The sequence below is a fragment of the Scleropages formosus genome, chromosome 10 (assembly GCF_900964775.1).
Source record: "Scleropages formosus chromosome 10, fSclFor1.1, whole genome shotgun sequence".
Lineage (NCBI taxonomy): Eukaryota > Metazoa > Chordata > Actinopteri > Osteoglossiformes > Osteoglossidae > Scleropages > Scleropages formosus.
Genome location: NC_041815.1, coordinates 12695113 through 12720868, shown reverse-complemented (window position 1 = coordinate 12720868; position 25756 = coordinate 12695113). Strand labels below are relative to the sequence as shown.

At 47.4% G+C, this 25756-nt stretch overlaps 1 protein-coding gene and 1 long non-coding RNA gene across 3 annotated transcripts; one reads left to right on the top strand and one right to left on the bottom strand.

The window, feature by feature from the left end:
• Position 1: 1 nt before the first annotated feature.
• LOC108932079 (uncharacterized) lies at positions 2–19133 on the bottom strand. Of its 2 annotated transcripts, XR_001965970.2 has the most exons (5): positions 18797–19133; positions 18636–18717; positions 1798–1885; positions 1379–1498; positions 2–969 (listed from the first exon to the last, which is right to left on the bottom strand). It is a non-coding gene; the product is annotated as an uncharacterized LOC108932079 (long non-coding RNA). The 2 variants fall into 2 exon arrangements; XR_001965969.2 differs by having other exon boundaries at positions 2–1498.
• hic1 (hypermethylated in cancer 1) lies at positions 13823–25756 on the top strand. Its single transcript, XM_018748260.2, is given in 3 exon segments — positions 13823–14363; positions 14365–14420; positions 21703–25756. Coding segments are annotated over 3 exon segments (2355 nt in total). The 5' UTR covers positions 13823–14304; the 3' UTR covers positions 23943–25756.

Below are 25756 nucleotides of genomic sequence, written 5' to 3'. Positions count from 1 at the left end.
ACCTTTCTCATCCTCTGTTGTTACCGAAGCAGCAGGCTTTTCTTCCTACTGCACATCAAAGTCTTTGATGAACCCCTTACCTCCACGCACACCTCTCTGCTGGTAACACCTCACCCCTGAAGCAGTCCTTCTCATTAAGACCCACAGAGAACCACCCCCTCTATGCAGTTCTTTGGGCATTTTTGAAAATCAGTGATTTATGAATGGTAATATTTATCAGTAAGCGGCATTCCTGCATGCCTGCAGCTCCATGATTCATGCCGAGGTTCTGCTGGGACTGCAGCACGGCAGCATGCCAGGACGTCTGAGTGAGGAGAAGGTGAGGCTTGGGCCCTGAGGAACAAGCTTCAGCCAAGAAGGATGGGATCAAAAGTTCAATGTGTGCATGTTTTTTCACTTTGTAAATTTGATTACTGAGAAGAAGTCAAAATAATGATAAAATAATAATACAACTCTAATATGGCTTTATTGTCAGGGGGGCAAGCTAAAATCTGGCCAGTTTCTCTGCAACACTGAAATTTTTTTTTTTTTTTTTTTGCCTGGAGGACGTGAACCTGTGTGAGTGTGTGAGAGAGACACTTAACAGTGGAACTTCTCAGTCTCATGCTGAAGGGATGTGCTTGTCACTAGGAGACAAGCGGCTTAGATCTTAAGAAAGCAGGCATGACTACAAGGAGGGAAGCTGACGTGCCCATCGTGGAGATATATCTAAATGTTAAGCAAGATATACGAAAGGCATGCTGCAAAACAAGCAGTTATTGAGAAAACAGCTTTTAAGTGATGCTTCCCACAGTATTTTTGAGGTTCATCTTGGTACAGCAAGGAAAAGGAGGAGTTAAAGATAGTGGTTTGGGCCCGTTTGGATCAGGAATGTCCTGTGGTTCCCAGTTCACTGCCATCGCATTCAGCTGGCTTGTGCTGCATATATAATGGGTGAGAGATTTTTCCGTTGGATGGGAACGTAGGGTCCTGGGGGGTGAGGAAGAGATAGGAGGCTGGACAGAATGTACAGCACAACATTTTGCTCCACTGAAGCGACAGGAAAAATAAGGAAAGAGCTTATCTAGTCAGATAATGTGAACGAGAGAGGTGGAGAAGAAAAGACTGAGGAAGAGGAGAAGGGAGGGAGGAGAGAGAGGCAGCCGACAGAGCGCGGGCCAGGGGGAGCGGGAGCGGCAAGCGTTTATGGATAGCAGATGTGGCGCTGTGGGGTTTTGGCAGGGCTGGGCGCGCCTGGGTGGCACCGGGGTGAGTGGGAGGTCAGTGCACCGCAGCACACAGCCCGTAAAATGCACAAAGTTGCAGGGTGGGGGGCATGCGGACCTCGAAGCCGGGCACAGAGAGGAAAGGCTCAACCAGCGACAGACGGATCGCGTACAGAAATATTCCTAGAGCCGTCCTTCCGTCGTCCCACATAGTGCTCATGAAGGTATGATGAATTGTGGACGTGGAAGACATCAGCAGGCATACGTGTCTATCGTTGCTGGAGGCCTGGACCCTAGAAAGACAGGGAGCACCCTGGGTGAGATGCCAGTCCGTCACAGGACAACCACACATTGTCCTTCATTCACACATACACACACTAAGGGCAATTTAGATTTCCCAGCTCCCGAGGCACATTTTCAGACTGTGGGAGGAAACCCATGCGAATACAGGGACGACATGCAAACTCCCCACCGACTAAGGCATATTCAATCTCGTGCCCAAAACCAGAGCCCAGCATCTGGAAGGTACCGGTGCCACCCTGTGCGCCCCCTATGCGCCACCCCTGCTGACAAAACTGCAACGTTAACTCACAATGTGACGAAGGTCTTCCCTGGTGCAGAGGGGAAACTGCCCGACGCGCTTGCAGAACTGAAGACGCATCCCAGCGGTTCTGGCAAACCTGCAGCAGGGTGGGAAACGTATGACATGCAATCAATCCTGCTTCCTTTTCCATGCTAAGCAAAACCAGCACTGGATGGCACAAGTCAAGAATGTGGAGGGAAAACAGATTTGACTTTGAGCCCGGCGTCAAGTGTTTTTCCTGTTTATCCAAAGACGCTGTGAAGCGCTGCACTCCACTCCAAGATGGAGACATTTTTGGTAGGAAAAAAAACTGTGTAATGGCAGTTTCTGAGTAGCATCTTGATCCCAAATTGTACAAGAATCTCAAACATAGAAACATGAGAAGGTCTCCCGAGGAAGGAAAAACAAAAACAGAACCCATATTTGCCACATCCCAGCCCCTTCAGTCAATCAGTAATGACCAGACGTCAAGATCACAAGCTTAACTCCAACTCCAGGACACTATGGCAGGAATTCAGCAATTTCAAAATGCAAATTTTTTATCACGCTGACATTCGTTACGCTGGAGAACAAATTCCCTGTGAACAAAGTTATGGCCCACAGTAACATCCATCAATCCATCATCAACAACCGCTTGTCCCAAGCGGGGTCGCGGCGGAGCGGAGCCTAACCCGGCAACGCAGGACGCAAGGCCGGAGGGGGAGGAGACACACCCAGAACGGGACGCCAGTCCGTCACAGGGCACCCCAAGCAAGACTCGAACCCCAGACCCGCCACACAGCAGGCACCAGCTGAACCCCCCACCCACAATAACAGTAAAACCAAATTACTTATGCCAGATTTTGAGTTATAACATTAATTTTGTTTAGAATAAGTTAATGACACGTAAAATAGTCTTTCTACAAACATATTTAAGAGGAATTGTATGAGCGATGTGCTAGAAGGACATAAAATGACAGAAAACACAATGCACAGGAGACCCTGACAAGTTGGACAAGGTTGAAGTATTTTGCTAGAGGAGAGCAGTCCCGGACTCAGGTAACATGCCACATGACTGACTCAGAAAGGAAATGGAGAAAGCTTGGCGTCTAGTTCAGTCCTTCCCTGAGCACCAGCGATAGGTACTTCACAAAATGCTGAGCTCAGTACAGGAGGGTTAAGGTGTTTGAACCCACTATTGTACAAACTGAGTCTTTACACCTGGTATTTGCTGGTCCCATAATCAACACATCAAATTCTATTATAGGTAAACAAACGCAAAGTCGCTGTGAGTAACGCTCGCCGCGGTCGGGGTCGCCGCAGTCCACACCGAAATCAACCGGGCACTTCGGGGTCACCGCTTCACCCAAACTGCTTGTCTTTGCAACGAGGAAGGAAACCGGAGTGATTTTCATGTGCGAAATCAGGGCACGGTGGTGCAGCGGGTAGTGCTATTGGCTCGCAGCGCCCGGATGGTGCCACAGGACGAGGGTTCGATGCCTGCACGCTGTGGGGAATTTGCATGTTCTTCACGTGTTCATGTAAACGTTACAGAACACATCACATACGTCACCATTTCACACTCAGTGTCAGCAACAGCTTCAGCCAGACACAGACCCCCCCCCCAAGTCACAGCTCAGTCACACATACCCATTTCACTTCTCATATGTCCCTGTCACTTTCTCAGCAAGTCAATCTGTATTTGTCCAAAACCACCAACAATCATGCAGAAGCACATCCGCATCCCTCCACAACCACACACAGGCACTCATTTTTTCACATCTTACCCTTTTGCTCTTCCTTTAGCTTTTAGAGGCCCTTCAGCGGTATCCAATCCCCGTCTTGGACCTCCCTTCCCTTTCAGCGTGGTGCTGACTTCCTGATTCCTGGGCCCGGGCCAAGGTGAATGTCCCAGAAGGAGCCACCAAGGAGGGGCAGCAAGAGGGGGGAAAGGGGGCTCAGAGACAGGCCATGAGCAGCGCAGCTGCGGCAGTCTTCCCTTTGCAGGGAAATGGCCTGGCACACACCCCAACCTCTGCCATTAATCAGAAAGAGAAAGAAAGAGAGCTGTTTTTCTGTGTGTGTGTGTGTGTGTGTGTGTGTGTTGATATGGCGTTTTGGGGTGGGTGGGTGGGGGGGGGCGCTGGTGGTATGGAAACCAGGACCTCCCAGCAAAGCTGAGAAGTTCACCCAGCGAGCGACAACAGGAGCGAGTGAAAACATCTGACAGACAAAGGACGTCTAACACGGACAAAAGCGTGTCGTGCGGGAGGAGGTGAGCTGACCTGAGGCTCACAGAGGGAGACGGAGACAGCGAGGAGGGTTAGGTGCGGTGCGGTGAGAAGGCCACGAAGCGAGGACGGAGCTCAAAGATCCAGTGAAGGCGCTGTCAGTTCTCAGGGTCACGTCCCGAAACAGCGTACGAGAGCGAGGTGCAGGGTGCTGTACGCAATCGGGGCTACGTGTAGCCGGCGTCTGCGCGTTTCACCCGCGATGATGACCCGTGTAAAGTAGCGCGAGCAGGAAAGGCAGGCTGAAATACATGTGAGTTTTAAAAACAAGGCACACACTGCAGTCGCTACAGCACAGGGACATTTCCTGAAAGGAAAGCAGTTCGCACAAAGTGCACGAGCCCACTGGACACACACACACTTTTGCAGCTACTTCCATGTTTCCCGCCCTCTTTTCCCCTGATTATCCAGGTGGGAGTGAAATCTCAAAAACTCAACTGCTTCCACCCTGCAACAGCATGCCCCCCGTTACCAAAACCCCCAACAGGCCTCACTCCCAGAATGCTGATGTGCTGACATCACTGTGCAGAGACCTGGCAGTCCAATCTCTCTCCCGTTCGCTTGCTCCCTGTTTCCTGCCCTCATGATGTCACACGCCATATGGTTTTTAGTGAGAATCAAGCCGGAAAAGAGATTTACTTGGTAAAGAACAGAAGAAAACAGAGGGTGGCTGGGGGGGTGCTAAGGGTTGCAGAGGACATGGGGGGAAAAAAGAGGGCTGTTCTTTCCACATGTATGGCATGTGGTGGGGAGTGGGTGTATGTGATCATCACACACACACACAAGTCCTCGTCCCATTGTCTCACACTTCATCCTCAACGTGCCTCATCTCCACACCCTTATCACATTGTTTAGTTCCTTTCATTCATTTGGTTCACTCGTCTACAGTTTAATATTTATATTTAGGCAGCGCAGGTGACATCCTCCAGCTTCATCACACTGTTTTTTTTTTTTTGGTCACAAGCCCAGTTTGTTGACTGATACACCCTCTACTGAATAGATCTCTCATCGGTTCTTGGGGACAATGAAAATCAGACATCCTTTTCTTGTGGGATTTTCAGCAGCTGTGATGGACCTGTTTCATACATTGAAACATTGAAATAATCCCTTTCCAAACACACACACACAGTTTGAAACCACTTGTCCTGAGCGGCGTTGCGGCAGACCAGAGCCTGGTCCAGCAACACAGGGCGCAGGGCTGAGGGGACACACCCAGGAGGGGACGCCAGTTTGTCACAAAGCACCCCAAGCAGGACTCGAACCCCATACCCACCAGAGCGCAGGACCTGGCCAAACCTGCTGTGCCACCGCACCCCCTTCCCTTTCCAAACAGGTGGGCTCAGAAATAAAACTGGCAGTATGAACCATGCTTCACTGTCAAAGCCACGTCTGATTAGTGTGTGTACAACAGAACGCATAATTGCTGTGAATTTTCAATTAAATTCGATTCAGGTGTGTCTGTATCTGTGAACAACAAACTTCTCTTGCCTTAACTGGAGAAATTCCATATGTTTTCGAAGGGATATGATGGAGGGACCTGATGAATTTTCTAGAGAAATGGAAAAAAAGGACAAAACAGAAGGAAACAGAGAAAAACTTAGAGGGAAAGAGGCTGAGGAGCAGCATGTGAGCCAAGAGGGGGTTTGACCAAAGCCTGGGTTGTGGGGTTGTGGACCAGGCTTCCAGGGGGCCTGCAGGGACCCTCTGCCTCCTCCTCCCCGTCCTTTGTTCATGCTCTGCACCATCTTGATTTCAGGCCCACCGCCAGACGATAATGGAGTAATAACAAGTTGATTGGAATGTTATTAGTCACTTGGAGCACAAATTGAAACGAGGCGCACAGAGCAGCAGAGCCAGTTGGCCCCCCTGCACCCCGTAATGACCATAGCCCCTGGCTCTCTGCACCCCATTCTGACCCCACCCCCGACAGCACACTCTGCAAGTGCAACAAACAATCTGCACCCAATCACTCATTCACAGCTGGTTGTGAGCCAGCCACTCAATCCACACACACACACGCTTACACACACACACACAACCACAGACAAACAAAAAAGAACTGCGTGATTTGGGAGGTGACGGCCAGCTGTTAACAGCCTGCCCACCAGGACGCCCTTATCTGCAGCTCTGATCAGCCTCCTGCTTTGTGTTCCAGATCAGCTATATGTCCTCTAATCCAATCACTGCCTAAACGGTCAGTTTGGAGCTCTTTAGCTGTTGTTAGTTCATGAAGAGTTCCAAACTTTTCTTCACAATGGATGTGTCAAAGGATGTTTTGACAAGCAAAACCTAAAGTCCATTGTTTGGCTCAAGAGACGGACAAACATTGAGGGTCTAAGGGACAGCTCATCCACAAGGAGATGGAGAGTTAAGCCATCTTAGATTCACATTTTGTTGAATACCTAAGGTAGATGTTTTGGTGAACACCAATGGTGAAAGAGGCTAACCGGGTATTACTTATACAGAAAACTGCAGATTGGTAGATGAGTACTGGCAGGCTAGGAAAGCAGTGGTTGCAGAAGAAAAAGACTAAAGTTGAGAGAAGATGCTCAGGCTAAGTTTCTGGAGACAAAGGAGGGGCAAGCAGAAAGTCAACCAAGGTTTTCAACAAGGACGGGGCTATGATGACCTAAAGCCAGTACGCTGTCGGGGAGGTGGAAGGAACACTTTGGGGAAACTCTTGAACTGTGTAGGCACAGCCTCCTTCTAGGAGATGGTAAAACAAGTTTCTGGTGAACGTGGGTGCATCTCTCATGTACGGGTAACTGCAGTGATTAGACAACTCCTCAGTGGCAGGGCAGCAGAGGTTGAAGAGATTCATTTGGAAAAGCTAAAAGGATTGGATGTCATTGGGATGATTTGATTAACACGTCCCTTCAGTAGTGCATGGAAGCTGGGGTGGTGGACAGGAAGGGTGGATCCCATATTCAGAAAGGGGGACTGTGTAAAGATTGTGATCAAACTATCAGGGGACCACACACCTGTAAAACCTATACCACAGGGTGCTCAAGAGGAGGCATTGCCCATTGTCAAGCTTCAGATTCAGAAGCAACGATGTGAATTTGTTTCAGTTTTTCGCTTGTTCAGGGATAAAAGAACTTTGCTGACCTGGAAAAGGTCTATAATAGTGATCCCCAGAAAGTACTGCGGAGGTGTGGAATGCCCAGACTGCTTCTGCACGACATTTGGTCCTTGTATTCGTAGAGCGAGAGTTTTGAGGGTTGGCACTTTTAAAACTGCCTTGGGTGAAAGAGTTTAAGAACTTCAGGGTCCTTTTCATAAGTGATGACAAGAGACAGAATCACGAAACTGAACAATGGCTCAGCGGAATCTGCAATATTGCAAACACTGTACAAAACTGTGGTGGTGAAGAATGAGCTGAGTCCTTGGACAAAGATCATGATTTACCATTCAGTCTAAATGTCCATCCAGTGCTCACAAGATTCCTCTAAAGGTGTACCAGGACTCGTACTGCAGAAAGCATGGGGACTCAGCAATCAGGACGGCACTTGGAGTGGAGCTCCTCCTCCTTCAGAGGAGCCATTAGAAAACTGGAAGCCTCCTTGGAAGCCTCCCACAGGAACTGTACCAAGCTACATTGCCTTATGTTTCTCAGTGTTTCCAAAACTGCTTTTGTCATTTCCCAACTTGTCATGGAAATAAAGTATTCAGAATTTCAACTCCTATGCCAATACCAGGCACATACATAGTGAGAGGAAAAATGAGCATGAAAAGAGCTGTTGGGTGAGAGTGGGATGACATGACTGAGCTTGCTGCTCACAAAGAAACTTCACACGTTCATTCTGAAACCAAATCTACACCAGGGCTTAAGTACACCATTTTCGCACGGTTGCACGGTCATGCTGAAAAGCACGTATGGTGCAATTTTTTCACGGCACTCTGAAAAAGCAGAGCCCCACTACCTCATACAATGTACACGTTGCGAACACACAAGTTTCCCCTCTTGCGCTCCCTGCTCCGACTCGGTGCCACATCCACCCTTCTCAGACCACAATGTGATTACTTGTCCTGTCTGTCGTACCTGTTGGCAAAGCAACGAGAGCTGTAAAACCATCTGACAACGTTTCTTCCAAAAAACATCACATAATGCTCCAGTTCGCAGGGGCTGCAAGTACATGGTGGGAAAGTGGAAGTGAAAGACAATCAGCTGGTTCACCCCTCCACCCACCCACCCACCGCAAGGACTCTAAATGTGTGATGAGGCAGAAGCATGCAGGTTTTCCAGAGGCTGTGCAGTAAAAGCCAGCTGAAATCCCAACATGTGGAGCCTGGACACCAGCAGAATGCTGCAAGGTAAGAGGCCACCCTCGCCATTCCTTTTGTTTTCCACCAGAGAGGATGCATGTCACCTGGATAGCTTGCCCTGCACACATACAGAGAGTCTCCCATTAATGCCACCATGCCTGCATGAAGATCAGAGGCAGTTTTAGGCTTGTGCTTGTGCAGCGTGCCTCGGTTAAAAGCTATGACTGAAATAAGCAACTGACACATTGATGTGAAACTTTATTATGTGACGTCTGAGTGCGTCACTCCTGTCATTAACCAGTGTGAAGAAATACTACCTTGGAAAAAAACAAAAGTGACTCAGAGAACCAAAAGCAAATGCGGCTAATATCTGTCCAGAATTTACATGTACATTTATTCATTTAGCAGATGCTTTTTTCCAAAGTGACGAACATCTCATAGAAAATGCAATGTGTGCATTACATCGACAGAAAGACAGACATATGCAGATGCGTGATTTTTAAGTGCAGTTAGTTCATTCTTTCCACCATTTGAACCAATGTACATAACACAAGCAGCTGCATTAAACTTTATCTGAATATCAACGATTCCTAGTCACCTTCTCAGTAATCATTTTTTTTATTAAAACATATATAAGCATTTACGTTAAATTACAGGAGCAGTTGCGAAAAAGTTCATCCATTGTTTAGCAGGCATGATCTCAAAGGTATAGTGCAAGAAAATGTACACGTTACATGAACTTAAGAGATCATGGGCGAAGTGAGTCTGGAAGAAATGAGTTTTAAGACCCTTTTTAAATGTGGACTGAGATTCAGCAGTTCTGAGTGAGGGGGAGAGGTCGTTCCACCACAACGGAGGCAGAACCGAGAACCTTTGTGCTCTGCCTTTTTGTGTGTGGGACCACCGAGTGGGCAGATGTGGAAGAGCGTAGCAGTCTGGTTGGGGTGTAGCGGATAATCGTATCTTCTAGACATTGGCACCTTAAAGTAAAACAATTAGAAAATATATCTAATATTAACAAGAACAGTAATAAATTAGTGTGAATACACGTTTCAATGTATTAAATTAAATTTTCATAATGGAATATGGAATACAAAGAAGGAAGTCATAAATCTCTACCGGTCTTTGAAACTCTATAATGAACATTTCATTGTAATATCAGTTTAAATGTTTCAAATTACAGAACTATTCAATTATTCCAATTAACATTCATTGCTAGCAGCTGCATGTTCAATACTATGAACATATTATAAGAAAATGTTTTGTTGATTTACCCGTTCCTTGGAAGCATAAAAATGTATTACAGTTTTATATAAATCATAATAATTTACGGTGCCCAACGTAATAAAATCAGGAAAAGGAGTTGGAAATCTACTTTTCATTCTGTGCACCATATAAAGGTTCAGTGATGTTCAGATCTGGTGATTGGGGAGGCCACTGAAGGCGTTGCATTCGTTTAGCAATGCGTATGGGGGCAATATCATCCTGGAATACAAGAATATCATGAGGGAACAGCACCTTCATCACAGGGTGCACCTGATCCTCTAAAATGCCCTCATACTCCTTATATATTGTTACCAGGGGCTTTGTTTGTTACACAACTTGAGCAGAGCAATCATCAGACCTAATGAGTCCTGTGAGATTTCTGGCTGTACCATTACAGACCCCCCCCCCCCCCCCCACCCACCCACCGTGTTTAACAGCTGGCGACAGACAATGTTGGTTGAAGGCTTCCTTCGGGTTTCTCCAAACATAGACTCGTCCAGATGTACGAAAGAGGCCATATCCCTTTTTTCCATTGTTCAGGGGTCCAGGTTTTGTGCTCCTTACACCTGATTATATGTCTCCTACTTTGGCCTTGGATACACAATTCTGATTTAGGAGCCCTGCCATAGATTCCAGCTTTGTGACGCTCAAGACGGGCAGTTTTTACCGAAACTGGATCTCAGAGCTACTGATTCAGTTCTGTGATCATTTTTGAGGGTGTACTTTTGCGGCATTTAACAACTATCCTGTGAAATGTCTATCTGTCCCTATTGGTGATCTTCAACTTGCAACTATTATTCCTCCTTCTTAATGCAGTTGGTCAATGTTTGTCATATGCTCTCAATATGTTTGATATCGTTCCCTTTGAAACATTAAAGAATTTTGCAGCTTTCGTCACCCATGACTCGCAAATTGGGCACCAACAATTTGGACTTTTTGGAACTCTGTTAGCAGCCTCATGTTGCTTTGAAAAAGGACATATAAACGTCTGACTAATAGTCAGACGTTTTCGCAGCTGATATATACTGCTAATCGCAATCAACTTCAGACACTTAAAGTTGAACTCCTTTTCTTGTGCAGTTCCTGTTATTTTGTCCACTCTGTAGAGAAATATTAACTGACAACTGAGAGCTTGATTTCCATAGCATTCAGAAATTGTCAGGAGTGTAATGAACTGTCGGGGGTGCAGGGGCACAGCGGGTTTGGCTGTACCTGCTCTCTGGTGGGTCTGGGGTTCGAGTCCTGCTTAGGGTGCCTTGCGACGGTCTGGTGTCCTGTCCTGGGTGTGTCCCCTCCCCCTCCAGCCTTGTGTCCTGTGCTGCCGGGTTAGGCTCTGGCTCGCCGCGACCCCACATGGGACAAGTGGCTTCAGACAATGTGTCTGTGTGTGTGTGTAATGAAGTGTACATTAAATAAACGGAATGGCAACTTAACGCACCGGCTCGCATGACTGTATACAGAAGAGTAGTACAAATACGGTCTGGGACTCGAACCAACAACCTCCCAACCGCAATTCAAACGACGGTTACTCCACCGTACAGACACAAGTATTGGGAGCCTTTAAATGGTTTGGAACTGGACTCTAGCTGAGAAATCGAAGAGCAGCTTCCAGAACGTGTTGGCGAATGCCAGGACGCTGGAATTTTACACTGGAAATACTGAGCAGATTCCAGCCGAGCTGGGAACAGTGTAATGACTCAGACAGAGGGAGAGAGACAGAGAGAGCGGTGACATGCACTTTAACTGTTAACTTTAATATACAATAATATACAACAATATGGCGCTGTGGGAACGATGCTTTGTTCAACAAAATACCCTGTTTGAACACGAGCGGTCGGTCTATGGCCAGTGGCATTAGAGCACGCGGGGGTGCGCCCTGCGCCCTGCACCCTTCTCCGTTTTCCTTCTCCTTCTCCTTCTTCTCCTCCTTCTTCTCCTTCTCCCAGCAAGTCGACCGGTAGGTGTCGCAAGAGTTGTGTCAAAAAGACGCAAAACCCCCGCGACCGGTTCCAAACAAAATGTAGAGGTGTCTAATTTAGGCTTCAATTGCACGTGAGGAATAAAATTTTGCGCGTGGGTGGGAGAGAGAGAGAGGGAGCGGGAGGGCGCGTAGCGCAGGGAGGCAAGTGGGGAAAAGGCGCAAAAAGGCGCAAGTAACTAAGCGAGAAGCTGGATAGGCTTTTTTTGCGAGACGGGGAGAGCGCTGAGACGGGGAATCGTAAGGAGGAAGCGCCAAACACGGCCAATACACCAGACATGACTCCCAGGTAGGTTCGCAGTGCTGGGGAGGGGGGCGTATCACACGCAGAAAAGTCACTTCACGTTGTAGCGGGTTCGACTCGCGCTGCCGCTGCCGCTGCCGATCATGCGCTGTGACGGCCTGTCCGCGCGTCTCTCTCTATTTATTTATTTCTTTCTCTGTCGGTGTGTGGGTACTGTCGGACCCACGGTCGGACCCTCGGCCGGTCGGCGGACTGAGTCCACAAGCCGGGTCTCCAGAAGACGCGCATTATACTTTGTTTTCGTTACTTTAATTTAATGCTACGTTTATCATCCTTACAGTTTAAGAAAAGATTTGAAATTAAGAAGTCGAAGAGGGAAATATAAGAGGACGACTAGATTAGCCGTCAAGAGAATTCATATTGGTGCGATTTTAAATATAAGAATAACATGTCAGTGGAAAGGGATGATTAAATCACCAACCGGGATTTATTCATTCATTGGACAGTGAATAATAGGCTGGTTACTTACTGATTGGTTTATGTGTGACCGTATCAATATTCTGTTTAAATTTAACATATTTATCAAGAATTCACTACTGATCAGAAAAGAGGGGGAAGATTAATACTGCTTTAGACACAAATGCACTTTGTAGTTACTTTTTTGGATGAAGGCTCCTAAGACCGGAAAATTCAGTCAGACAAACTGCCTTACAGTAAATGTGCACATTGCTGCAGGAAGAGAAAACTGACACTGTTTTAGCCCTAAAGGCCACTTATTACATTTAGCTGATGTTTTTCTCCAAAGCAACTTACAGTGTTAAGGTTACAATTATTACAGTTACAAGTTAACAATTTCTTACCTATTTGAATAGCTGGGTAATTTTTTTTTTTTTTTTTTTTTTTTTTACTGGAGTAATTTAGGGTAAGTACCTTGCTCAGGGGTACTACAACCAGAGGTGGGGATCAAACCTGCAAGCTCTGGATCCAAAGGTAGCAGCTCTAACCTCTTACACTAGCAGTTGCCCCGAATACGCTTATTTGTATTTATTTAGACAAGGTGCAGGTGTTAAAATTAATGTCTGTTCATCAGTGACACCAAAAAAAAAGTGTCATCTTTTAGTTTTGATGCACACTTTCATCTTTACAAAGGCATGAGGCCTGGTGATGAAAGTTCCTCAGAAATGATCAATGACCGTAAATGTGTAAATCCACCTTTGAAAAAATCGCGTGTCTCAAATCCATCTTTGCATAAATGCGAACTGCGGATGACCGTATTAAACGTTCCTCACCTTTACTTCCGGACCCCCAGGCCTGACACTGGACGATATCGGTGTCCGCGGTACCGACAGGCACATTATCACAGAGACTGACTGAATATGTTTCACTTAATCAAACCCACATCTTGATCTGTAATAATTTCTCATATAAATTAACCTCGCACTGTTCATGGTGGATATGTATTGCTATGGAAACGGAAGCACTTTTCACGTTCACAATTTCTCACATATTCAAGTGAAAACTGTGCATTAGTCACCACTTTCTACTGTCCTTCTGGGGCTTTAAAAGTACAGAACTGTCCTTGGTAGCAAAATACTTGCAATCTGACAGTAAAGAATGTGAAAAACTCAGAATAAATAGAACATTAAAACTCAGAATTGGACAGCGGTGCCCCCTTATTCTGGCTGGTGGAATTAAGGCATCCAAACCCGTACTTCACTCGCAGTTATTCTATGGACATGAAGATGAGTTTGATGCAAAGAAAAGTTAGTGAAAGTGCATGAAGACTGATAGGTGCATGCCACTATAACAGGATAAGTGGCTCCCAGGAAATCAGTGCCCACCATTCCACAAGACACCACTGACTATGTCACACCAGCACTGACATGACAGCTGGTGGAAAGGTGCTTATCAACTGGACGCTATCCTCACAACAAAGTGGCTCACTGAGAAATGTAGCCACACATTGTCCGATCCTACGAACGCATCTTTGCTCATTACTTTTTCGCCTCGTCATATCTGAAAGAAAGAAGAAAAAGGTCCCAGTGTGTCGAGAATCGAAGGCACCCCCCTCGGCGCTTGTGTCACATACAATGGGGAGTGTGTCTCTTTAAGACGGAGCAGCGATGTGCCGCAGGGTTCAACTCGGGGTCACTTCAAGTTCCTGCCCTCGATTTTACCTTTTAGTTTTATTATAGACTGACATCACACGGGCCGCTAAAACACTTACACCGCACAGAGCCCCCATTATCATCTCCTAGCGCGTTACAGCTTCGACACAAAAATAGTCGAGGAAATTACTAAAATAAAAAAAAAAACAGGAGGAAACTGATGCTGGGCTAAGCACGTATTTTATAGGAGGGGGTGAGAAAGAGAGTGGGGGGATTTAGAGTGAGAGGAGGGACGAGGAGGGGAGGAGGGGGAGAGAGAGAGTAAAAAGAAATTCATAGCAATTAATAATAAAAAGAGTTGGCAGTAGAGCTCGGAAAACTGGCATGGTTTTTGGAGGTTGGCAGTTCAAAGTTGAGACGTCAGAAATGACTCCAGTGGACTGTTGAGATGATCGTTAAGGGAGACCTAGACGGGATGGCAGAAGAGTTCGGGCATCCAGGTAACCTGCTCTTGCAGATCTTTAGCTTTTCACAATGTTGCCGATGCTTAGACAAAATGACAGCGCAGGATTAGAGCGACACTTTGTAGCGCCTTCCCTTTTATGTCACGCTGCGGATTTATGACAGTTTATATATGTGTTTACAGTGAACATGGAATCAGCTTGATTTAAAAAAAAATTAGATATATTATTGACAGGAGTTTTTTTTTTTTTTTTTCGTTTTCACCGATACGTTCTCGTTTAGCTTATTCATTTATTGCCTATTTATGAGCTGTCGTTTTCACAAGCCCTTTTTTCATCGAAGCATCGGAGATGCGGTTTTTCGTCTTTCACTTGAAGCCGATTTAAAAAATGTCACAGAGATAAGTGGATTATTCTGCCGAAGCTTCAACAAGGTAAGTGGATGACCTATATGTGATAAACGCTGTCAAAGGAGAGCGATAGTTCGGGGACTGCAGATCATAGGAGGACACGAGGTTCAGAGCCCCAGATGCGCTCCCTACCTGAGGCTGAGCATAGAGCCTAACAGTCCTCCACCGGGAAAGAGATTTCAGTTCATTTCAGAGACACATATGATATGACGAATGCGTTTCTGGTTATGTTTATGTTAACTGATAAAGCTATCAGAAAGAGGGAATTAAAACGAAACTTTTTAAATGTGAATATTGCAACGATTTCAGTGCTTATTATTCACATTTTTTACTGGTACGAATCCGTCCTTCGTGAGCTTCCTTTTGTAAAAAGTAATTTTGCTTAATAAGATGGGATGTGCAAATACTCAGCTATGTAGGTTCATCGGATTTTTACCGTTTTTCAAATTTTATTAATTTCTCGGGTCAAAAGTGGGGGAATTTTTTCGAGAAGGCCGACAAGCTTTCATGTAGAAAAACCTCATAACATTATGGTTAAAATCTTTCATTAAATATAATACACGGGCAGAAAAGGAAAGGCAAAAGTCTTTTCGGATGTATGCATATGAATAATAAAAGATGAGTTATGTCGTACTGAGAGTACCACGTCGCACAATTACCACAGCTTGTATGGCCAGTTGATGTTTCAAGCCTGATTTGACATATATAGGTGTCGAGGCAGAGTCCAAAAGAAACAAAATTAATGTGGGGGGCTCATTAGTTCATACGTCTCTTCCGTCGGGGTTTGGTGCTGAAAATAGACTCCTGCATCTTGGGATCGTCAGTGCGATTGTGCACAAGGTGTCAAAGGTGTCAAAGGTGTCAAAATGCTGCCTCTCGCAGACATCCCTGTACTGACAGCCATGGCCCTTCACTTGTTTCACGCTTGGAACAACATCACTGTCCTTCATTTACTTGACGCCTTTCTTCAAGGCCACGTACACTCTTAGGTAATTAGGTTTCTGTCATTTACCGTTTTATACTGCAGGGTGTTCTTACTGTATCAGTTCAGGGTAATTACCGTGCCCACGGATAATACAGTGGGAATGGGATTCAGACCGAGAGCCTTCTGATTCCAGCGCAACACCCCTAAACACTACTTACTGATCGGTATATTTCGTTTGGGCGGCATGTCATAGACAAAAATTGTATAAAACGAACAGACCAATTTGTCGTGGATGTAAAAATATAATAAATAATAATAGCAGCTTATTATGATTGCGAAAGGCCGAAGGTACAAAAGTACCAGCACTGATGGCGTTGTGCTGAGGAGCTGAACACACCGCAGGGGGTCATGATGCTGCCGTAATGCCGTTTGACCCCCCTGCTCCGTATGGCTGACGGCTGGATTTATGAATGGAAATCTGAGGGTCTATATACAGAAATGACAACTGAGGAAGGAGAGAGCTGTGGTGTAGTGACACAGCACTGCATAGAAGATAGAAGCGTCATCTGGAATAGGCACAAAGAAAGAGCGTTTTGCGCTACTCTACACCTACAGTAATTACACTGTGGCTGCGAACTGTAATCAGTAGAATTATTAAGCTTTATTAAGCAGACACGCAGTGCAAGGCGGCGATGTGCCACGTCACATAGGTATTATTTTTATTTGTCTCACCAAAACTTTCGGCGTGAGGTGAGGAATGACACAGGAGGCTGAAGAACACCATAGAATAAGCGGCTCCGTGTGAGTCGAGGCGCGTCTTACGCGAACCCATCAAAACCGGAGCTCAACACACACTCGCCCTGGAATAGACACGAGTTCGGACTCCATCCCGTTTTAGAAGCTCGAGTGGTTTTCATTAAATAAGGTTTCACGCTCAACTGCTTTCCTACATCCCATTCACAGAAACCGGCTGCGCACGGCCGCTCGCACAACGGCCATGCATTGCATGCAAAGCGGGGCTCCTCTCGAGGACACACACACCCCTAAATAAGAGCACAGCGGTGGCTTTCGCAGCGCACGCATATACACACTTACTGAGCCTCCGTAGATAAACGGTTTTCCACTGTGTGTCCAGCTCGAATAGTGATGTTTAATTCCTTTAAAATCCCGACAGTGAGATGTTTGATAGATGTAGCGCTATAAACCATGTTTATAGAGAAAAAGGAAAAAAAAAAAAAATCATTTAGAATGTACTGATTTAAAATCATGTAACGAAGTGTTTTTGTTGGTAGTGAGGAGATGTCGAAGATGGACGAATAACACTTACTTTACGATTTAAAAATAGACATGTTAAAAATACGCGAGATATAAGTACCTCAATAGGACCGTAAATGTTCCATCTTTGGTTCACATGGGATGGGAGAAACTGAGGCCGTTTAAAAGGCGAGGTTTACAGGAAGTCTGAGGGAAATGCTTTACTTAATGCAGACCCCCTGAATCTAAACCCTCCCTCACCCCAAAAACCGGAGAAATGACACCGCAGACAAAACACAGGGATAATGAACGCCCGAATGTCTCAAAAGGAGCCCTTTCTCCCATACCAAATATAGCAAATGTGTAAGAGCACTAATGCCACTTAGAATCCGTTATTTCAAACTACAAATCACCTTAATTATGTTCCAACCTATAATGCGATTAAAATGCCTTTGAATTTTCTTTATTGTAAAATTTATTTCACTTGGCAGTAATGAGCACGACATTAACACAGAAATTATAAATGCCCTTCCAATGCAAATGTAAGCGTATCAGTGCGCACTTTAAGGCGATATTCTAATCTTCGGAATCCCTTCCTCGAGATAAGGGCTGTAAACACTGATGACAAGTACAACTACGGCGGAACCTTCCCAGCTTCACTGCAGCCTAATGACGAGTCTGTGATCGAATAACAATGAGGGAAGAAGTTCAGGGAGACGATTAAAACAAGTCATCGGTATGAATCATGCCATGGTGTTTACGGAGCTTGTCGCTAACAGTGCTGATCATGTAGTGTTTTCCACGTATCCTTCCTAAATGCTGTTGATAGCGGGACACCCGTCCCTTTCGTACGTTCGTTCGCGCGCGCGCTGCGGCGCTGGAGGCGGGCAGTCGAGGCGCAGATCGGAGCGCCGCGCGCCACCAAGCCGTGGTAAGACTCCGCGAGCTCGCCAGCGGTACGGCTGCGACACGCAGCGCCTCGACGCAGCCGAACAGAAGCGGTCCACACACAACGCGTCCGCCCTCCCTTCCATTCGATACAGTAAATGCACGAAACACATGCGTCTCACGGCAAGTCCCGGTGAAGCACCAGAGGACGTGTTGGAGCGCGGACTTTATTAGGCTTCTCAACGACGACACACCCCAGAGGATATCGTTTGTGTACGCGTGTTGTTTAAACAAAGGATTTTAAAACACGATTCTGTCCTGTTACCACTTCCTTCTTTTTTTTTTTTTTTTTTTTAAAAACCTCACATTTAAAGAGGGGGAGACGCGGACGCACACAGGAGTGGCGGCGCGCGCACCAAGTTCAACACGTGAATGACATAAAGTACTAAGTTTCTTTTGTTTATTTTTCCCCCCACCCTAAAATATTCTGGAAAACATCCGTATCGAAGTTTAAGCGAAAAAAACAGGAACAGCCCATTCAGGCAACGAATTTTTTTTTTTCTGTGAAATAAATGAGTTTAGGGCGGCGATGTTAAAATAATGAATTTTCGAGGAACAGTTCGCAATAAAACACATATCATGTGAGCATTTCTTTTAGTGACGTCTGCACTTCCAGGTAGCAGGGAAGAGGAGAGGCTCAAAAAGAGGTCATCATTGCTGCGTCCGTGCTCAGGTGTACAACTTACAAGTGTCAACAGCGGAGTAACAGCCACCCACCTGAGCGAGGCGAGGGGGGACGGGGACGGGAACACGCGCTTCTTTCTGTCAGGTGGAAACGCTGGGACAGACGCGGAGACTCCTGTGGACAGGAGATGCAGAGTCAGTGGCAGTAATGACAGACTCACTGCCCCCCTCCCTCGTCAGCCTGCACCACTCACCTTCCTCTCAACACTTTTTTTTATACTTTCTTAAGTCGTTCGATTGTGTTTACGAGCGCACGTCGACGCTTTCAAAACAAGCCGAAATGCATTTTAGATTTAACGTCACGCTGCATTATATCTGCTAAGCGCATTGGCTTATTTAAGTTGTCCACAAAATTGTTTCGGTGCCCTGGGGAAAAGCTAGAAAGGGCGCGGCAGGCCGCGCGCGGTCCGCGCGCCGTTGCGCGCATGCGCCCTTGAGGCGCGCGCGCTGCCCGCTCAGGTGGACCGGCTTCTCCCGAACGCGTGCGAGCGGCACGCCCCCCGCACCCAGTCTTACAGAGTGTCGATGTTCTACTCAAAATACATCTAAAATGTGCTCCCCCCCCCCCCCCTCCTTGTTTTCTTTGGGAGAATGTTGTTGGTAAGCGGACGCACAGCGCGGTGACGTGTTTTCCGAAGCTTCTGGAGGATTTTTCTCCAGAAGCTGAGCTCATATACGAGGCCAGGTGTTGCTGTGTTGCGTCACCGAGGACACGTTTCGTTGACACTTAATTTTCACCTATGTTTAGCTGCTTCGAGCCTTCACTTGGTCTAGCTTCTCTTCGTTTAAGTAATAGTTAAGATAAGCAGCCGTATACAGAAGTAAGTTTATCATGGAAAGGGTGGCCGAGGCCCTTCTTGGCTCTTGAAAGGACAGGTCACAAACTGAGAAGCGTTTATAAAGATTTTGCAGTACTGTCTTCGTGCGCTAATTCAGGGGAGCCGTGATAGGACCGTTCCCATAAACAATACTTTTTGTTTTGGATAATCCCCCGCAGAAACAGCAGAAGTTCTTGCATGGCAGATTGCATAGCCCCATAAAATCTGACCCATATCCAGCCCGCTAGCTGCAGAATTTCACATGTTATTTGAGTTGAGTGTTGCACAAAGTCCCCCCAGCCCCCATGATTAATTTGGAAAAAACATTTGACAACGGTGTCTCGAAAGTTCCGAACGCGCTCCTGGTGCGTGTGTACATTTTTGATTTAAAGCGCCTGTGCGCAAGGCTTTTGAGGGCTCATCTTTATGGGAAAGAATATTTAAAAGGTGTTTGCTATCCGTATCTGGATATTTGCAGATGGGCATGTTCTGGACGTGTTTAAGCACAAAATTAAATATGAGTCCTTTCAACGGCTAGCCGTTGCCCCTGCACGATGTTACCGCAAGCACAAATCAAACAGCGCTTGCACAGACTACGAAACCCGTCCCAAAAAAGGGAGAAAAGCCCTTTGACAAGGCAGAGGACAGTGTAAATCTGGCTTATGTAGCCTGCTGCAAACTGCTGAACAATGTCGGTAGCGAAGGGGAACCGCGCACAATAATCACTGGCTGTTGGACAAATGTGACAGTTCAACGTCAGTCATGCTCGTTCATCTTTAAAACAATAAATACAAATAAAAGAAGACAGGTTTTCACTATCAGTCTATCTGAAGGCTTTTTTTTTGTAATTTATTAAAGTACTCAGCACATGCTTTAATGAGCTTACGCGGTTACATTTCACCGTTTTACACAGTTACACATTTTTTAGTAAAGAAATTTGGATTAAATACAGCATTACATGAATCCCCTGCCAGGAACCAAGGTTATAGCCTTTCAATCAGAATCTAGTTTTCTGACATTTTTGCTCAATACTGCAACACTTCTGCTGATCTGCTTCTCTGTTTAAGATCTTAAGCAGTGGTTTGGCCTTCATACGCAATAGGAAGTTGAATATGTCGCTCTTAGGCATCCTTGCACTAAAATAAATCCCACTTAACCCATCTTTTACACATACTATCTATACCAGAAGCTAATTCACAGAAGTGAGCTGTAAAATAGTTTCAGGCACATCTTTTGACGAAAAGCTCAAGTTGTGTTTAGCAACTTAATTTATACACTATTTGGTATGTGCAAAAAGTTCCCTGTTCTAGTTGGAAGTTAAAGCAGCGTTGAAAGCCAAGTGTAGTTTTAGCAGATTTGTTTCTTTCTACAGGTTTGAACACGTAACTTGTCATGCATGCAAAATGATCCAGGTTACATGATAAAACTGTGCAGAGACACTGCCAGCATGCCTCTGGGTTATGAGGACCCATCACCTACATTTTTGGCTCTTTCACATACGTTGAATATTGGGAGGCACATAGGCACTTGCTCTTCTAACAAACAAAAGCACTGCCTGATTCAAATGTGGCTTCTTCTTAAAATAGTTCTGTAGTACCAGTTTACATGAATTTACTCTCACCTCCCTGCATTCTCAAACTATTTTGTTTGCAAAGGGAATTCATCAGATTATTTTCTCACTTCTTGAGTCGTGGGTCTGTAAATGAAAGGCTTGTCTGCGTGTGTGAACGCTTTTTTGTACGAACCTTGTGCAGACTTGCTTAAAATAGTAAAAACCTGAAAAATACAAGTCTGGGGACCTCCCCGTGAGGCACAACGTGGAAATTTTCATATCAGTCAGCTTTTTTCAAAAAGAACGAAAAGTGCTAAAACATTTTGTCAACTTTTTTCCAACTTTTTATAGGGTGGGGTGAGGAATCATTTCTTGCATCACACTGGGAGTCAGCGTGAAGTCCCTGCAATGATATGTAATCAAGTGTGTGTATATGTTTGTGTGCATCATGGGTCGAAAGCGGCGGAGATTCTGAAGCTTATTTAGGAGACACTGAGTGCTGAGGCCTGGAGGACACTCGCAGCATGCTAATAGCAACCTTGGCACCGACTGCTGCTCCAGTACACAAACATCAGAGTCATACATTAGTCAACTGCAGTTAAAGTCTGACTTTTTTCCCCCCGTTAAATACAATTTAGACTGGTCTGTTCCTTTATTTATTACAATAACAGTTTCTGATACAGCGTGGTGTTTCCTGGAACAGATACTGATGATAACTCACCTGTTGCAGGTGGTGGTCTGAAGACGACGCTGGATGCCATGGAAGTCCCCAGTCACGCTAGACACCTCCTCCTGCAGCTCAACTCACAGCGCACAAAGGGCTTCCTGTGTGATGTCATCATCGTGGTGCAGAACGCCCTCTTTCGTGCCCACAAGAACATCTTGGCCGCCAGCAGCCTCTACCTGAAATCCCTAGTTGTTCATGACAACCTGATCAACCTGGACCACGAGATGGTGAGCCCCGGTGTGTTCCGGGTCATCTTGGACTACATCTATACAGGCCGACTGGGCGAATGCGACTCGGGATCCAGCACCGAGCCCAACCTAGCAGCAGTGCTAGCGGCAGCAAGCTACCTGCAGCTGCTGGACCTAGTGGCATTATGCAGGAAGAGGCTGAAACGAAATGGGAAGTACCACCTACGGCCAGGCTTCATGCCCTATGGGAAGATTGGTCCTGCCAACGTCGGCTTGAGCGGAGGGGGCAGGTTTCAGGTGTCGACTCCAGTCATCCAGCCCTGCTTTCCCGGAGGACTCGTGAGCACCCACCCCTCTCGCGCTCCCCCACCAGATGAGCTGCCTCACCTGACTACACATGTGGGAGAGCTGTACGCTCCCCACTCCTCTCAGGGTCCCCCGATTTACAACAGTACACGCTCAGCTCTGCCACTCACCCCTGGTCTGCGTCCACCCCACCCAGAGAAGGGCTGCTCCTCCATCTATGGCCTGGACCTCAGCAAGAAGAGTCCCACCCCTCAGTCCCAGCAGGTTGCCGCACACCCCCATCTGGCCCACGCTGTTTCGCACCACGAGGAAGGGCAGGGGGGCGAGCTGAACGGCCGCGACAGCCCCATGGTGACCGCCAACGGGGATCCCTATCCAGCTGACAAGGAGTCCACCTTCCCCAGTAAGATGGAGGCAGGTGAACACATGAGTGCCCTGAACACACACTCCTTCCCGCACCTCAGCCAGTCACTTGTCCCCCACCTGCCACCCCTGCACCGCTCCCACAGACAAGACCCTTACCCCTGCTCGACCAGCCCTGACATGGCAGGAGACATGGTGGATCAGGGGCAGACGGCGAATGAGGTGTACCGCTGGGTGAAACATGAGCCGATACCGTACGTGGGTGAGGATGACGAAGACGAGGACGAAGAAGAAGAAGGAACTGGCGAGAGGAACAAGGAAAGTCAGCACCAGCACTCCAACCACCACAAGGGCAGTGAGGACAAGCTGGGAACGGGTGACGCTGGCTACGGGGGGCTGAGCGCAGGGGAGGACGACAAGAGCGGCACGGGGAGCGAGGAGTCCGTGAGCAGCGAGGGGCGCCCCTCGCCCCCGGGGAGGTTCCACCTGCCTTATGAGCCCGAGACCTTTGGGGACAACCTCTACGTGTGCATCCCCTGCGATAAAGGTTTCCCCAGCTCTGAGCAGCTCAACGCCCACGTGGAGACGCACACCGAGGAGGAGATCTACAGCAACTCGGGCGGCGAGGTGGGCAGCAGCAACAGCACCACCACCAACAGCAACAACAACAACAACAACAACGGCAGCGGCGGCGGAAACCACGGGAACGGCAGCGCCAACAGCTGCGTCAACAACCTCTCCTACGCCGAGGGCAAAGCGTGTCAGAGCCTGCCATCGGTGACGGGGCTGGGAGAGACGATTCGGCCGTACCGCTGCTCGTCGTGCGAGAAGTCCTACAAGGATCCAGCCACGCTGCGGCAGCACGAGAAGACGCACTGGCTCACGCGGCCCTACCCGTGCAGCATCTGCGGCAAGAAGTTCACGCAGCGCGGCACCATGACCCGTCATATGCGCAGCCACCTGGGCCTCAAGCCCTTCGCCTGCGACGCCTGCGGCATGCGATTCACCCGCCAGTATCGCCTGACGGAACACATGCGCATCCACTCGGGCGAGAAGCCCTACGAGTGCCAGGTGTGCGGCGGCAAGTTTGCTCAGCAGCGCAACCTCATCAGCCACATGAAGATGCACAGCGTCGGAGTGGGCGGAGTGGCTCCTGACAGCAAGCTGAAGATGGACTTCGGCGAGGGCATCTTCCCCTTGAGTAAATACACAGCCGAGCAGCTGGGCCTCAAGCAGGAAGATAGCTTGTTCCCCCTGTCTAAACTGGCTGCCCAGCATCTGGGCCTCAGTCATGACAAGATGGACACTCTCAGCCAGGCCCCGCCGCTCTCGTCCCAGCAGCTCCCCCCCGAGTCTCGCACCATCGACCGCTACTCCCCCAGCTAGAGGCAGCGTGACAACTCCTCGGTTCAACCGGAGCCGAGTTCTTTGCGCTCCGCTCCATCCTTCCTCCACACGCCTTTCTTGAGCCGGCGAAACCGTGCCTAAAAGTGAGAGAAAATCATCAGCGATGCTGACTTCTTCTAAAAAAGTGCCTTTTCGCAGAAGCTTGGATTCTGTGCCTTTTTTAAAATGACAACGTCCTGAAAGGAATGCTGCGCTGTTGTACACAGAAAGCAAAAGTGCAGTCGTATTTTGGGGGAAGAAATCCTACAGACTTGTTTTGCTGTCGAGCCAAAAACAAACATACCAAACAGTTATTTTTAATTTATTATTTTTTTTCTTCTTCTTCTTAACATGTTCAGAAATCCAAAGAAATTGACTGAAAATAATGTGGTGTTGCAATCAAAGTCCCACCGTGTGTGCCTAGAACTGTAACTGTGTTTAACGTTAGGGGGAAAAGCACACAGAAATCTCATTCTGGGTTTCTGACCAGAAATAAAAGAGAACTTGGACACAAGGAAAAGCCAGCCATTGGAGTTTACAGTAATCGGAAGACTTCATGAAACGATAAGACATTACGGAGTACTGGATGCTGAGTACGCCATTCTATAGGCCTGCGCCCACACGGCCTCCAAACTGAGCTCTTCATCGGTCGCAGGAATGCAAACTGTGGGCGAAAAATTGTTGACTCCAGCAATTAGGTAACACTGCATTTATTTTATATTCATTCTTATGAATGATTTGCGATGAGTGTGGCAAAGCTCACACGAAGCGACGGCAATCACTGCTCAGTCACACGGCCACTCTGCCAAACCCTTCCGCTGTTCCTCTTTTTATTGTGTTTTTTTAAGCGCCTTCTTATTATCGTTACAAAAGTAAAACAAATGTCCCTGAGCCCTGGGCACAAGTGTTACGCACTATTAACCTATACTGTGTACTTCGGTAGAACGGGATTCGACCTGCTTTGCGGTGGGACCACACCGATAGCATACGGCACGACTGCTGAGACTGCAGCCGGATATCACGAGGGGGAACTGAGCAGTGAATTAACTGTCGTAATATCGCGGTTGTAAGTAGTTCAATTGCCTTGATATTCTCTGTACCAATTTCATGGTACCAAAGAGTATAGAAAAGGTGTGAATTAACTCTGGGCTGCCGCCACTGTTGTCCCTGTGCCACGGTGGATCCCGGGAATGATGCTGCCCCCCGGGTGAGTGGCGCGCGCATGAGAACCCGCTAATGTGACATCTCCGCTAATAGGAAAGGCAGGCCTGCCCCAGCTGGTCCAGAGCAGTGCTAATCCCCCGTGAAATCCCCAGTTTTGCCCGACAGCTCACACCGCCTGCTGGCCTGAGCCAGGATTTCACAGCCGCGGTCCACCCCCCGCCACTCTCGTGACCCACGGGCTGCACCGCCGCCGCCTGCAGAGGCCACGCACACTCGCATGCGCGGGCGCAAATTCGGAGCCAGCGTACAGCCAGATCCGCAGTTCCAGAGAGGTGCGGTATCCCAGGACCCTCATTCCTGCATCACGCCCTAATCTCCACAAATATGCTTCAGTTCTCGGTAGGAAGGAGACCTGAACTTCCACGTGAATTCACTCCCGCTATGATTTCTTGGCCTCCCTGTACTGTAAACCACAGCGACGATGGTCTGCCCTATGACCTGCAAGGGCCTTTTCCCTGCTTAGCAATCACACGCAGATAAGTTCTTACGAGCCGTGGACGCAGGGACATTTCCCCCAAAAAGTCACGTAGCCTAAGTGGAACTTTTTCAAGGTGGTGATAATTTACATTAAAAAAAAAAAAAAAAAAAAA